Genomic DNA, 15,637 nt, shown 5'->3' on the forward strand with positions numbered 1-15,637 from the left:
ATTTACTTTAGGAAACCGTTTCATGAGAAATATGTTCAATTCTCATTATCTGATAGCATCATGCATGGTGTTTGCTAATAATTACTGTTAATTAATAAGTAATTGATGGAGAGATATTGAAGTGCTGGTGACTTCACTCCTCTCTTAATGCTTCATAATGCAGGTCTTTTGTGTTTTGACACATGGGAAAATGAACATCTGATCTGAGAGGGTCATACTTTAAATATTAATGCCATTATCACTGCATTCTGTCCCTTGTGAAGCCTGTTTATATTCTCTTATGTGATAACAGGCTTATCACTCATCCCAGTGGGAGTCCTGACCGCATCATTAAGCCATCGGACTGTTGCACAAACACACTTATCATCCAACTGTCTACCACCGGCTTTGAACTTCCTTTGCAATGTTTTCACTGAGCTGTCCACATTTTTTCTCATGAGTATGAGTCTAGGAAAATAAGGTGACACTGTATTGAACAAGAATCTTGAACATCTGTGGTGATTTACTTTCGGTCACTGGTTAGTTTAAGGTTGTTAAACCCACCTAATGTTGATCTGGCCAATGATGCATGATTTGAGCAGGTAAGACTAAATTACCAATTGAAATGTAATTGATTTCATTTACATTTATGCTTTTGGCAGTAATCAAACCCATGACTTTGTTGTTGCTAGCGTCATGCTCTACTCCTTGTGCTACACAATTAAATGAGATAACAAAGCTGGTTTTATTAAAGGTTGATACTTGACTTTAAATGTATCAGGTACTAAAGAAAAGCGTTTCATGTATTGATTAATGGAATCTGAACTTTTTTTTTTTTTTTTTTTTACCACTTCCTGTTCATTTTTTCCATGTAAATCATTTAGTCCTCACTAAGGATAATGGAGCAGCATTTGAGTGAGTAAGTGGGCAGGTGTTGTCATCCCATTTAAAGCCTATGGGTGTCACCAGCTGTCTAGTAAAGTAAGATGGATGAGACCCAATTACAACCACATACACATACAATAACTAAAAAGATAGGAGCACAGGATGGGACCTACTAAAAAATAAAATAAAAAATAAAATAAAATTTTATATATATATATATATATATATATATATATATATATATATATATATATATATATATATATATGCAGAACATCCAACTTTATTCAGACTTATGAGTGGTCAGTGACACTGATGGTTAACTTCACTATTGTTTAAGGTATTACAAGTTATTACAAACTGTCCTCAAATCAGGTTTGTCATTCATAATCGAATGAAGTGGAGTTTGGCCACTAAAATTAATACTTATTAGCATCCATAAATCACATTTTCACAAATATTGTCTTGATTATTGACTATGATTAATATGATGATTGTTACAATGACATAATTACATGAACAACTGAAAAATGGTGGGAAATATTCAGAACTGTATTTAAATGGTTTACATGTCCAGCACATAGCCTTTGGCAGTCTTTCCTCCATGCTTTATAAACCACCTGGAAAAATGTCAACTAGAAAGTAAAGGTACATTAACTAAGCTTAATTCATTAAGCTTGTAGCTTTGTGCTGGAACACTAGTCATGTCTAGCTGTTCTAAGGTAAAAATTAACTGTACTTAGCTTGTCTTATATAAAAATTGAATTAAAGCGTCTGCTAAATGAATAAATGTAGAGGTCTAACCAAGTCATTAGCTGGTTATGTATACTAGCTCAACCAGCTGTTTACACTAGTTAAAGATGGTCAAGCTGGAATATGATTGCTGGTCAACCAGCTAATAAATCACTTGCCAACCAAAAAATTACCATCTTTGTCCATCTTAGAACAGCTGGAAACCAGCTACCACGTTCTCAATCATCTACAACAGTATGTCCTGGTGGAGCTGTCCATGGTGCTGAAAGCTTGTTGGCTCACAATTCACTGATGAAATCACTATGCCCCGATGAATATGCCACATACAGTTTTCCACATCGTTCGCCTCTATTACTTCATAACAAATGTATATGTCATATGGGACTGACTTCAGATGCATTTGGAACTCAACCAGTGTTTGTTTTGGAAAATGAGGGGCGCGTGGCAAAGGAGGGAGCGCGTTGTTTGTGTGTGTGCGCGTTGGAGGGATGATGATGACGGCGTTTGGGGAGCTGTGAGTGTCTTTAAGAGCTTCTCTCTGCTGCTCACTGGTGTCAGGATAGAGAGGCACGAGCCACTGAAATACTCGCGAGAACAAAGATAGGCGCGAATCGTATTGGAAATACGTTAATTTTCATACACATTTAGGATATACTGCAATCGGTAAACCTGGACAACATGCAGTTGCCAAAGTCACGGGCTTTTCATGTCAGTTTGACGCTGCTGTCCGTTCTCAGCTCGACAATGTGCGCCAGTCACTGTAAGTACCTGCAGTGCCGTTCAGTATTGTATTAAAAGTTAAGTTTTGTTTTCTTTAGGTGCGTTTTTATTAGACCAAGTGGTTTCATACAGATGCTAAACAATCGGAGATCTTGAAATCAATTCAATTGTTGAAAGAGTGCAGGGTATTTAAAGACGACTCCTGCTAATGTAAACTTTTACTGCATCAGATGAACCCGTAACAATTCACGATGAATGATTATCATGAGTGGAGATAGTGGAGCAGGTGTGAAAGATTGATCATTTCAAATTAAATCGCTGTATCAAATTGAGGCTTAAAAAGCATTCATTGAGACTAATATCCTTTCTCGATTAGGTATCTAGAGGAGTCAGAGCGATGTTGTATCATTTTATTTCAACGTCTGGTAACTCATTCTTCTTCGTCTTCTTCTTTGTTTTGTTTTTATTTATTTATTTTTAGGTGTGTGTCTCAAACTTTGGTATAATATTCGCATAATTGTCTGCTGCAAAACAGTTTACAAATCTACTAATCTGCCTAAATTAATATCAAGTACAGAGAGAGCTGTTGTGAAAATCTGTACATGGGAATGCCTGAAAGGCTGTGAAGCTAATGAAGGAAGGATTTTTTTTTTTTTTTTAAGTTTGTTTGTTCATAATTATATAATTCCCCACTACCAGCCTCATTTTGTTGAAAATATTTTATAGGAAACATTTTAAATCACAAGATTAAGTAAAATTGTAAAAAAAATTTAGAAATATGTAAAACGTAGAAAACTAATTCTAAATGCATAGGTATGTGTGTTTGTCACAAATTTTCATATACTGTCCCATTTTGTTACAATCTTCTCCATCTGTTCAGACATATTTATAGTTATTTTTATGTATATGTCAGATCTGTATATAAGAGAACCTGCTGATTTAAATATACCATTGCTGTCATTTGACGTTCATTAATCAATGGCATGCTCTTGAATTAAATACCTGGTGTGAAATTATTCTTTCTTGTGTTGGTTGCTCTTTAGTCTCCTCTGTGCTATGTTAATGTTGTACTTTTAGTTATGTGTGCCAAAAAGTCAGATTTACACTTTTGATTTCCATTGTCATTCCAACACACTTCATTATATTTTCATTACTGAGGCTGATTGTCTTTTCTCTGCATGAAGCTTGTGCGTCTAAAGCATTCTCACTCTTAGTCGGTGCATCCTCAGCTATGATTATGTGAATCAGGTACATATTCTGTACTATTAACATGAGAAACATGCGATGGGACGTATCTGTAGGTTTCACTAGACATCTGTCATTTTATGTGTTATGAGTCATTCATGGTTCTGCTCTGCATGAGATGTGCTTTGTGGACTGGGATCAGATGAAGTGAATCCTCACTGAGGACATGAAAAGAATATTCTCATATTTACCAAAGGGGTACCAGAATAAAGCTGGAGATCCATCATGCCCTTGTCATCTGTGTCAGGTAACAGATATAATGGTTGCTTCTGTCTCTCTCAGGAGCCTCTGGCTCTGCTCTCAAAGAGGGATAACAAGGGGATGTCCTTTCAGATCTGGTGTCCCTGGAAGAACAACTTCATCCCTTTTACTGTGACCCAACATGACACAAGATGAAGCCTTGTTTCACCTGGCTAAGGCAAACAGTCGGTCAGGGCCCAGGGGCTCAGTGTTTTCTGACATTGTCTTTGGACATGATTGTATTAAAAATGTCCAGCACTTTTTACTCTAAAAATAGATCAATGTAGACATGCAGAATGGCTGATTTAAGACACTTTCTGTAAGTCATGTTTGTGAATGCACAAGAGACTTGCATGCATGTTTTAGCTACCTCAGTATCTTTTGAACACACTGTGCTGAATTTCACACCAGCTGGCCAGTTAGTGAGAAGAATAGTCAAATAACCCCTTCAAGGACAGTAAACTAGACACTGACATTGCAGCACTGGTTGCCATGTATGTATTTGCTTTTACTCGCTTAAAAATAAGGCGCTGAGTAAGAATCCTTGATTGATGTCTTATAATAACAATTTCTTGGTTCCCCAAAGAACCTTTCTCGAAAGGGTATGTGTCATTATCTGGTTCACTGAACTTCCATTAATTCATCACAAGGGGTCATCGTCCACAACACAGACTCTCACACTACACAGTACACCCTAGACTACATTTCCCATGCTCCATTGCACCAATCACATTCATCTGATAACAATCCCACCATGCACCTGAGACCAGTCACACACACACACACACACACACACACACACATGCACGCACGCACGCACACACACACCAAACACAGCACAATCATCAGACACACTTTATAAGCACTGGACTTCCCCTCACACACTGCCGAGTATTGTTCTGCACATATCCATCTCTTAGCGATAGCTGTGATACGTAAGCCTTTTCCGTGTTAGTTTCTAGTTTTCATAGTTTTGTCTCTGTTTCTAGTTTTCATAGTTTAGTCTTTTTCTTGCCTTGCCCAGTTACTCGTGTTTTGACCCTTTTGCTCTGGATTATGGATTACCCACTCTTGCTTAGCCCTTTGGACATTGTATGCTCATCGCAGTCCCACACATGCCCTAGGATTACTCTTGTGTCTTGCGCTCTATATACCTGTTTGCCATTGTTTGACCCATGCCTGTTATGATCACATCTCTGATCAATAGAAACTCACATATATATCTGCACGTCTCATCAGCTCCCACATTACAGTATGTATAAGTGTGGCAAACCATTTCTTACAACTGGTATTTTTTATTTTTTTTATTTTTTGCAAAAGGAAGCTTACATGCACTCTTAAAACACTATTCAAAATAAAAGTTCCATTTTAAATTCCCCAAAGATTCCCAGTCAGTTTATTTAACAGATCTTAAAGAACTTTTTGTAAAAAATTATTATTACTTTTTTTAATCTGAAGAACCTTTTGTGCCATGGAAAGGTTCCATGGACGTTCTTCGGAACTCATGATTTAACTTAAGATTTTTAAAATCAAGAAAGGGGCAGAGATTAAGGAGACACCACGACTGGAGAAGTCTGCCATACATCACCATAAAACTAAGTGAGTGATGACATTTTGATTGAAAATGTAAATATATATATATATATATATATATATATATATATATATATATATATATAGATAGATAGATAGATAGATAGATAGATAGATAGATAGATAAATTGTTCACAATTGTATTTTAAAAAATAGACTATAATGCCTGAAGCTTAAAGTTCTTTCTAGATTTCTGTCTTTGAAGTTTAACTTCAAGAATGAAGTGCAAAATTGGTGTATTGACCCAAACAGGACACCGATATTTATTCAGTTTGAATGCATGTCCAGAGTGCTGTTGTGGTACAGAAGGACTGTTTTAACATTCTAACTACAACTCCCCTCTCAGTGGGGGAGAACGGAGCTTTGTCGGGCATTAGCATGATAGAGTCATTTATTTCAACTTTCTTATGAGGTCAAACACAGGAGGCTTTTTAAAGGAGCTCTCCCGTGGAGCTGACCAGATTTCCTGTGGGCACTGAAGGGGAGGGAATCTTTGAAGATTTTTTTTTTTTTTTTCTGTTTCCAGTATAATAGTTTGGCACTAGAGTTAAGGTAGATGAGACATGACCGTTTCATATTTTCTTTCAAATATTAATGCATAACCAACTTGCTTCTGTTATAATGTATATAAAAAATGATTAATTTGCACTGAAACACCTTGGATAGTGATAAAAAGGATGATAGAGAGAATGTCATTAACACTTCAGTGTGCAATATAAATCGCCTTGAAAGGCTAGAGGCGGTGAAGAGCATGGACAGTGTTGTCCATATTGTTAACTTGACTTCATCTCCATGCTGATTTATGCTCTGTGGATGTCAGAGCATGAAAATATTGATTAATCAAGGCTTTACTCAATCACTAAATCACTGCATCCCCTGCTTCATATCTGCAGATAGAGATACATATAAAATAATGAAATAGATTCTTGCTGAATTTCTGATGCTGACAAACTAGGCATGGCAATTTTTCGTACTGCAAGTTAGTGGATAGTCAGCAGATTCTCTCGATATTCTGTTTACAATCTTATGAAGACACATTTTCATTAACCTGTGTTTGTCCCGAAATGCTGACATCGACTCGTGTGCTCTGTCTGCAGTTATTGTCTGATGATCTTAGACAATAACAGCATCCTTATTGGTTCTCCTATGCCTAAATCATAGCGTAGATTATTGCAGACCGACATATTCTTGTAGATCATGCATCTATTATCTATATCTGAACTGAGATGAGCTGTGTCCGGTGGAGCTATGACCTCTTTGGTCATTCAGCCAGTTATATAAGAGTCATTGTAAAACATACGCTGTCTCATTCACTCATTTGTTCTGATTAGATGAACAACATTTTTGGATCATGAATTTAATCAGTGTTTTTTTTTTCTTTTTTTTTTTTGGTACAAGAATGAATTGCTTTTGCAGATATTAAAATTCAGTTGCAGTTGCAGCACACATATAGTTCTACCTTTGTTCTTACCTTTGTAATAATCCAACATGATGTTTCTCTTCCTCTTCTTCCCTCAGTGTAAACATAAATATATAACAGCTAGTTTCTCTGGAGTCAAAGCAGAGTCTGTTCTCTCGTTCTTTTTAAAATATGGCTCATGAGCGACTGAGATAATGTTTACAGCATTAGAGTGTGTAATTTTTATTCAAGGAAAGTTAAACATTATGTTTAAAGTACATGCCAGGCAAGAAAAAGTAGGTCAAATGTTATTTTATATTCTTACTTAAATGTAAAGTTAAAATAGCTACTTTAATATGATATGAAGCACTTTTAGAGTGATGCTTTGAAAATAGTTGTAATTGTCAGTTTGAGATGAGCACAAGTAAGGAACCAGAACACAACTGTGGCCTCTCATTACTTGTTTGCTTTCATCTGATCTCTTTTGATGATAGAATCTGGAAAATGATCAGTCCTAAATTAATGAAGCTTTTGAACGCAGGCTTTACTTGAGCTATTGGCAGGACAAACACTGTTGCTGGTCTACTTTCATTTATTTGAAAATAATTTATGAGAAATGCACATTAAATGGTGGTTTGCATTGCTTTACAGCTTGCGTTCTCTATTCTTCCATCCATTATTTGTCTCTAGTGAGCTCTCAGTATTAATTATGTATCTCAAATCTTCATGCAGTTGCCACTCCAATAAATGTTCTTATTTTATCAGCCATGATAATGCATGCAATCAACCTTCCTTCATGTGCATTCAATATTCCTCTCCAATTAAAACGTGATTCTTAAGCAGATAAGACATGTAGACATGAGTATGTACTATAACTTGTCAGAGTTAAGTTAGATAGTATTTCATTTGATTTCTTTGACTATAGTGCCTCAGTTTATCTGCAGCACAGGAAGAATAGAACAGAAATGTAATGCAACAATGGCTCCATCTGGATGTTAACCCTGAAGCTTTTCTCTGAATATTTTAAAATCCCTAAAAAATAAGGTTTTTTTTTTTTTCAACCACATACTTGTGTTCCCATGTTCTTCAAGGTAGGCACACCAATATTCACATGGAGGCACACCAACGTTTTTGATGTCTTGATAAATATTTATATACTATTGTTCAGAAGTGTAGGGCTGAAGATTTTTTATGATTTTGAACAAAAGACGTCTCTTTCTCCTTTTTTTGACATTGTGAACTATTATTCTAATTTAAAATAACAGTTTTGTACTTCAATATTATTTTGAAATGTAATTTCTACCTGTGATGACAAAACAGATTTTTCAGCAGCCATTACTCTAGTCCAGTGCTTCCCAAACCCGAAAACAGTTGTGTTGCTTATTTGTGTTGATTTTTTTTATTTTTTTTTTTTTATTCTTTGGTAAGTAGAAAGTTCAAAAGAACACCATTTAAGTAGAAATATCTGTATGAATTAAATATATTTTACTGTCACTTTTGACCAGTGTAACACATCCCTGCTAACAGAAATATTAATTTCTTTAAAAAAAATAAAATAAATAAAAACATAACTGACCTCGGATTTTTGACCAGCAGTGTATGTAATTATTTGATTAATAGTATATGCACTTTTAAGTGATTGTATTGAAGTGTAATATAAATAAGTGTGTTGTCTCTCCATGTGGGCGTTTGGAGAGGCAGAGATGCCGCTGTTTTAAACAGTATGCTTATGCAATATCTAAAGTATTTAGTATATGCCACTTCTGTGCTGCTCTCTCTTGATCTCTTTCCCTGCACCAAATGCCCAGTGGGATGATTTTCAAAATACTTTTTTGCCAGTTTCACTCCCTGAACCTCCCTGAGAGTGTAAAAAAAACAAAAAAACTAAAAATATATATATTCTGGGAAGGACTTTTATCCTATGCTCCTTAGTGTTAAGTTTACCAAAACATGCTTTGAAACACTGGATCTTTTTTGAAAAGAAAAGAGTCCCATGTCCCATTCCAAATTATTTAAACTTTCCCTGTTAAAACCTCATTCCATCCTGGAATCCAAAGTATGTTACTCTGAAGTTCTTAAACTGTGACATTATCATGCTCTTTGAAGGCTCACACTGAAAAACATAGATTGAAAGGCCGCACATCAGCATCTTTTTTGTCTTGCATTTTTTTTCTCCCGTCATGAACCAAATGCTGGGCAACCTTGTGACATTTCTGTGAGCCAGCTGGGGGGCAAAGCGTGTGCCCTACCATCTGGGGTGATGGGTTGGAAGGAGCCCAGCTGTCATTGTCCTGTAACAGAAGACACACTTCCCCTGATGTGATATTAACCAGAAGTTCACAAGACAATAACCTCAGGCCTTTCCTCACTATGTCCAACATAACAGGTTAATGATGGTCTAGCTCTGGGACTGGTGTCAAGATCCACTATTTCAGACTAGAAAATGTAGGAATCAAGGAATTAAGTCACCTAGCCATTGACCAACCACTTCTTCAAAAATGGTCTGGCATTTTGTGCCATTGGAGACATTTTGACTATCTGTTTTTACTATCATGATCTGTGGTCAATGGTTCATGTCTGTGCTTAAAGCTGCTCTGCATTTTTCTTCTTGCACTATGATGCTTGATGTTGCATTCTAACCGTCATTTTCATTCCTAGGTTTTCACGCTCAATGTTTATTGAAAAAAAAGGTTGATCTTGCCATCAAAAAAGGTTCATGCTTCATAACAGAAGTCTGTATTGAAATCTGCCATGAATACTTGAGCTACTTGATCTTTCTGTGTTGCAAGACACCTCATTCCATTCATTTCTTTTTCAGAGCTTCTTTAGAAGCATGCCAGTAAACGTATTTTAATCTCATATACCAAAACATCTCAAAAATCAATCTTTTCAACATCCATTTCATCATGTTCTGCATTATAACAGAGTTATAATTTCTAATCATCTTTTGTCTTTTAGAATCCAAACACAACACACCTACCTGAGACATTTGCTTTTGTTCTGGCTGAGGTACAGTAGATGCAAGAAGCAGAAATCTTTTTGCTGGGAGACAGAAAGCAATTTGTTGACATTATTGACTCAGATCTCTTTGTAGAGCAATGTTTGTTTTGGTGAGTGCAGGCTGCCTAATTAGGGACCGAGTGATGCCAGTCTCCCGTATAGCTCGGAGGCCACAGAATAACAGCTGTTCAAAAGCTATTAGGAGGAAATGCTGACCAATAATGCTGAAAAATGAGAGCTGGCAGAGTAGCCAACACAAAATACGTCTTGCAGCCGAGGAAAGTGGGGAAATTGACAAGAGACATTCATCAAAATCTATTTAATTTACAAAAATATCATGTTTTAATTTATTTAGCAATGTCAGACAGTATGTTCATCTATGGGCCATCTGACAAGCCGAGAAAGTCAAATTGAAGACATTTAGTTTAGTAATGAATTATTCTGAGATTATCACAGTAAAACCAGGCATACTCAGAGACATCAAGCCTATTCAAACCGACCTGCCCCCACAGAGTTTTGGTCCAAATGGATTTCAAAAAATAAATATTTTTACATTATTGAACGTGCAAATTTAAAAGTAACCCAAAGTTATTGCCTTTTGGTTAATTTTGCTGTTTTGATGCCAAAATGATTAAGTGATTCATGCAGATTTCGTGTGGGATGGTTAGGGAATCTGTCCAAAATGTTATAAAATATTAATCTGACAGCATACTGAATATTTTTAGAATTTAATGGTATACGTGTTATATTTCAGTTTAAATGTCACACTCACACTAGGGAATCTGTGTGGCATGTGACTCACATTAAGGACTACAGAGAACAGCCTCTGTTGCTGTTGCACTCTCAGACACCTATGCATAGATGAAAATGCAGCATACTATCTGGTAGTGATGATCACTGGCAGTCTAGTTCATTTTATTATAAAAAAGTATATTATTATCAGGATTTGAATCCAACCCCCATGCACACTATAAAATGACACCACAAGACTATCATGACTCACAGTCTCACAAAGAAGTGCCAGATATGTCACTGAAACCTCCTCCAAAAAAAGTAGGTGCATGATGCCCCTGGGCATATTCCATAGAAAACAATTATGCATTGTCTTACGAAGATTACTGATCTTACTTACTGAGATTACTTTATATGATCTTTTTGTGATATAATGTGTTGTACTGGGGCTTTGGGGAGCGTTCAACCTATCCACTTATATAAAAACATCCTCTCCTGTGTAAAATACTTTGGCATGCTGGCTGGCTGCCTTTAATTATGAGCAGTTGTGCACTCAGGGTGTAACATGCTGTTTTACATCCTTTGCTTGAGTCTCATGAACAGCTTGGGTGATGCTAAAAATTTACTCAGCTAAGTTTCCTGGTGGGTGATCTTCTCCTGATTAATTTAGAAATGATCTTGACCAAGTGGTCCCTACACTTTTCTGGCAAACATCCACATAATTAGCATGAACCTCTTTTATTTTAAGTTGCTCTATGGCTACCTACTATGGTTTTTCACATAATATGCAATGCATTGAGCTCTTTGGACTGTGCTGTGTCAATATCTTGCTGATAAGATTTTAGTCAATCGAAGTTGTCATTGACTAAGTTTACAGGCCTGGATACATATAGTTTTTCTTTGCAACAGTATTATCATGCTAACTGCTCGGCCACCTGTGTGCATGCAGAGCTACTGTTTTAGGACGTTACTCACGTTCTCAAAAGTGACCACACAAGCCACTAATGACAGTCTCCAAACTGCTGCTGAAAAGAAAAACATCTCAGAGCAGTATGGAGCTTGTTTTAGATAAGCAACACTGTTTACTTTCTGGCAAAAGCTTGCACAAGCTGTTACTGGAATAAGACAATGTCTATTACTGGCGCTGGCCGGTTAGGCTGGCTATTGTTGCAGGTACATGTAGACCCTCTCTGTAGTAATGCCAAAACCAGCATCAAAGTGGCCAAAACATAAGGCCCCCAAGCATTTTCAGTTTTAGAATGAGAGAACTGAGAGACCTGTTTCATCCAAAACAAAATCAGACTAACCAATGAGATAAGCTTTTGATCACATTTCCTGGGCTGCTGTGGCTGTATAATCCACCTCGCTGATGGCACTAATGCTATATGAGACACCAGTAGTGGAGTCTTTGTCTGGTCACTGGAAAGTCTGCTAATATTTGTGCATATATGTGTGCATATAAAATTGATGTTCATAAATATATCCTTGCAGTGGAGCTCCATTACTCGCATAATGCACACACAAAAAGGAAATATGTTTCTCAAATGCAAACATACTTTCCCCTGCATTTTATGGACTTAATTTCAAAACTATTAAAATATGTGAATTATGTAATATGCTGATGTGCCTCCTATATTTTATTATACTTGGTATATGTACTCATAATTTACAACATTCATTATTTATTTATATGATTGTACCTTGTGTACTATCATGGGATCTCAGTTATGTTTTGCAATTAATTTAAACTACACTTGTAAAATGTCGACTACCGTTCAAAAGTTTGAGGTTTATACGATTGTTTAATGTTTTTGAAAGAAGACTCTTATGCTTACCAAGGCTGCATTTATTATTCCAAAAATACAGCAATGTTGTGAAATATTGCAATTTCATTTAACTTTCTATTAAAATATATTTTAAAGTGTAATTTATTTATGTGATTAAAAGCTGAATTTTCTGCTGCCACTACTCCAATCTTTGGTGTCACATGATCCTTCAGAAATCACTCTAATATGCTGATTGTCTGGAAATTTCTTATTATTATCAGTATTAAAAAAACATTATGTTGTAATATTTTTAAAAACACTGATTTTTTTTCTTTGTCATGTCATTCTTTGATAAATATGACATTTAAAAGATGAGCATTTATTTAAATTTGAAACCTTTTGCAACATTATACTGTTTTGAGTGTCACTTTTGATCAATTGAATGCATACTAGCTCAGTGATAGCAATGGCTGAGAGAGAATACTTGTTCAACCTGCATTTAAGCCTGCTGAGATTGTAGAAAAAACACTGAGCTCAGATAGACTGTCAGTATATAACTTTCTCACTTGCCAGCAGTGTAAGTCTCAGTTGTAGGCTACACTAGAACTACACAAGCATTCAGTATTATTAGGGACTTAATACTGTCTTGCATAATTTTTTAAGCCTCAACAATTTGCGTTTTTAGCCTTAGCATTGTGCGTTGACCTCTTGATTACACTGAATGCTTTCAAAGGTCAAAAGACATTTAGATGCAGTCAGACACTTTATGACATGCTGGCAACCACAAGTGTCCTCGTTAATCTGCTGACAATTGTGAAATCTAATTAAAGCAGCCAGCATCTGTTTGGGCTGCAGTCTGTGACAGTGGGAGTCAATGGCTTTAAAGATGGATGGCTCGCTCTAGACTGATGCTGATAGAATCAGATACTGAGAGCTTTCATTTCCCAGCATGTGTCGGAGTGAGAAAGCTATGTATGCTTATCATTGAGAGCAGGATAATACAATTACATTGATACCAGATACATATTATCACAAAGGGCCAGTTTTTGACAATTAATCTTTTGCTAACACAAATACACAGACTGAGGAACAAAAACAAAAGCCACTTGAGCTAAATGAAAATGGACATTCTTTGAGAAAAGAAATGATGAGAAATGAGAGCAAAGGTCAGGAGAGACACTGAATTACCAGCTAACATGTAAATCTAAGCAAAACTATTAACTGCAAGGGCCTGATTTGAATGAAAGTGTGTGCGATTCACATACAATATTCACATGAAATTTGAAAGTCAGTGTATTTTTCTCTGGTGGATTCAAGTAAACATACATGCATTCAAGACATGCACACACTGATTAAACCATTAGAATGCTGTTAAACATGTTCACATATTGAGAAAATTGGTGTAATATGGAAAATTCTTGGTAGTAAAACATGATCAGCATACAGATTTTTGCCCACATTGCACTCTGTGATCTGGTGGTTTATTTGATGTACAGTATGCATGTCTCATTGCATTCAAAAGTCAAGACCAATTAGAAACCATACACACTTTCTAGATATTTTCTAATAACAAGCTATGATGTAGCACCCACCTCAAAAGTCGTATTTGTCTCTCTGATATGTTAAGTTAGAAAATCTGAGTCATTCTGTTGAACCAGTCCGTTTGTACGGTTTTTAGGAAATTAACAGATACACAAAACTGAGTCACTGATTTGACTCACTGTATCATGTACTATTGTTTGGATACATATTAGGGTGTTTTGTTTTATTTAGAAGCTTGTAAAATTACCTTACTTGAATAAATGCTCAAACAAAGTGTAGTGTTGTAATATGAATTACATTTCTCACAGCTAATGATACTTTTTAATTATGATGTAGAGAGAAATGAGAGGAATAGAGATCAGTCAGGAAGAATGAATGGGTTAAATCATAAAGGGCTTGAATGGTGCTGTTAGAGCGTGTGATCAACATAATCCCAGAGGAGCTATGATGCATTACGGCTGATGTGTGATAGACACGCCGGGAGAATAAGACACTCAGATGTATGAAAACAGCTTGATCCTTTTCATTTGGGAGTTAAATCAGTATTACAGGCATCTGTTCACATACATTATATGAGTGCAGTCAGGTCACTCAGAGGGTTTTTGCAGTAATATGGAATGATATTTTACCTCATCTGCACTCATCCCCTGTTTCTTCATTGAGCTGAAAACATTGTTCAGCTCCCTCCAGCCTGTCGTAGACACAATTTGAAACCAAACGGATCTGCTAAATGAACATAGCTCTCGACTCACAGATGGCTGGAATGCAGTGATTATTGTAATCGCTTGGTGGCCAGTTTTCACTGTCCTCACATGCTCTACAGCAGATTAGAGCTTCTTGCTGTGCACTGGCGTGGAGACGAGGAACAATGGGGAGAGCAAAAGAGTCCAAGCAGATCTGCACCCCTCCCTTATCCTGGATCAGTGGCCTGTGAGTGCTGACACGCTCAGATTGCTGTACTCATAATCTGTCACTCCATGCTGGAGGCACAGTATTCTTAAATGCAGCTCAATGAGCACACAGGGAGAACCATGCAGGGCCGCTACAGGCTTTCTCTAAAATGATCTGTAATCGGCCTTATAAGATGTTGATGTAATGCGAAAGGAAATTCCTTTCCTTTCATTAAAAGATTCAGATTTGTTCAATTATTTGCACTAAATTCCAAAATAACATGGATCTGTCTCTGAGGTTTATGTAAATTACACTGATACTAGTGAGTTTCAGAGAGGACTCAATAATGAATTTCCTTACATTCTGTAAAAAAATAAGCAACTTGGGCATTACCTCTTGGATTTTCTATGTCATCAATCTTTCCATCTTGCATATGCCATACCACTGTTTATGTGGTGAATTATGGTGAATGGCACAGGGTGCACTACAGGGGACAGGATCGATTAAATTTGAGCTGTGAAGTTCCTCGAAATACAGTTTAGAATTCGGCCTCCAATGACTATGAAAATACAGTAATTGAAAAAATGTGATTATTGCACCCTATTCTGCTCCCTTTCTAGCAGTGCGCTTTTGCTGTCATATAACTTTACTTTTGCAAAATGGGACGTGCTTGATTAGATTCATTCATGTTTTTAAACGCGTGAAAGATAATGCACTCCGACACGGAACAGAATTCAGACATGTATAAATTAATCTTTCAGCTTGAGGTGCATCCATAAGTGGTCAAATACAGGCAAAAAAAGTGTCAAAATGCGGCTCTAGGTGATTATTATTAAGTGAACGTAAACAGTTGAGAAAGAAAATATGTGTGTAACAGTAAATTGGATCCATG

At 36.4% G+C, this 15,637-nt stretch overlaps 1 protein-coding gene across 1 annotated transcript in view; it reads left to right on the forward strand.

Annotated features, from left to right (window-relative positions):
• Positions 1-2,083: 2,083 nt before the first annotated feature.
• LOC128019729 (contactin-associated protein-like 5) overlaps positions 2,084-15,637 on the forward strand; it is a 62,526-nt gene continuing 48,972 nt past the window's right edge. Inside the window, exon 1 of the mRNA XM_052605896.1 lies at positions 2,084-2,377. Coding sequence (XP_052461856.1) covers positions 2,296-2,377 — 82 coding nt within the window. The 5' untranslated portion in view covers positions 2,084-2,295. The remainder of the gene's footprint in view (positions 2,378-15,637) is intronic.

This window comes from Carassius gibelio, chromosome A9 (assembly GCF_023724105.1).
Source record: "Carassius gibelio isolate Cgi1373 ecotype wild population from Czech Republic chromosome A9, carGib1.2-hapl.c, whole genome shotgun sequence".
NCBI classification, from domain to species: domain Eukaryota; kingdom Metazoa; phylum Chordata; class Actinopteri; order Cypriniformes; family Cyprinidae; genus Carassius; species Carassius gibelio.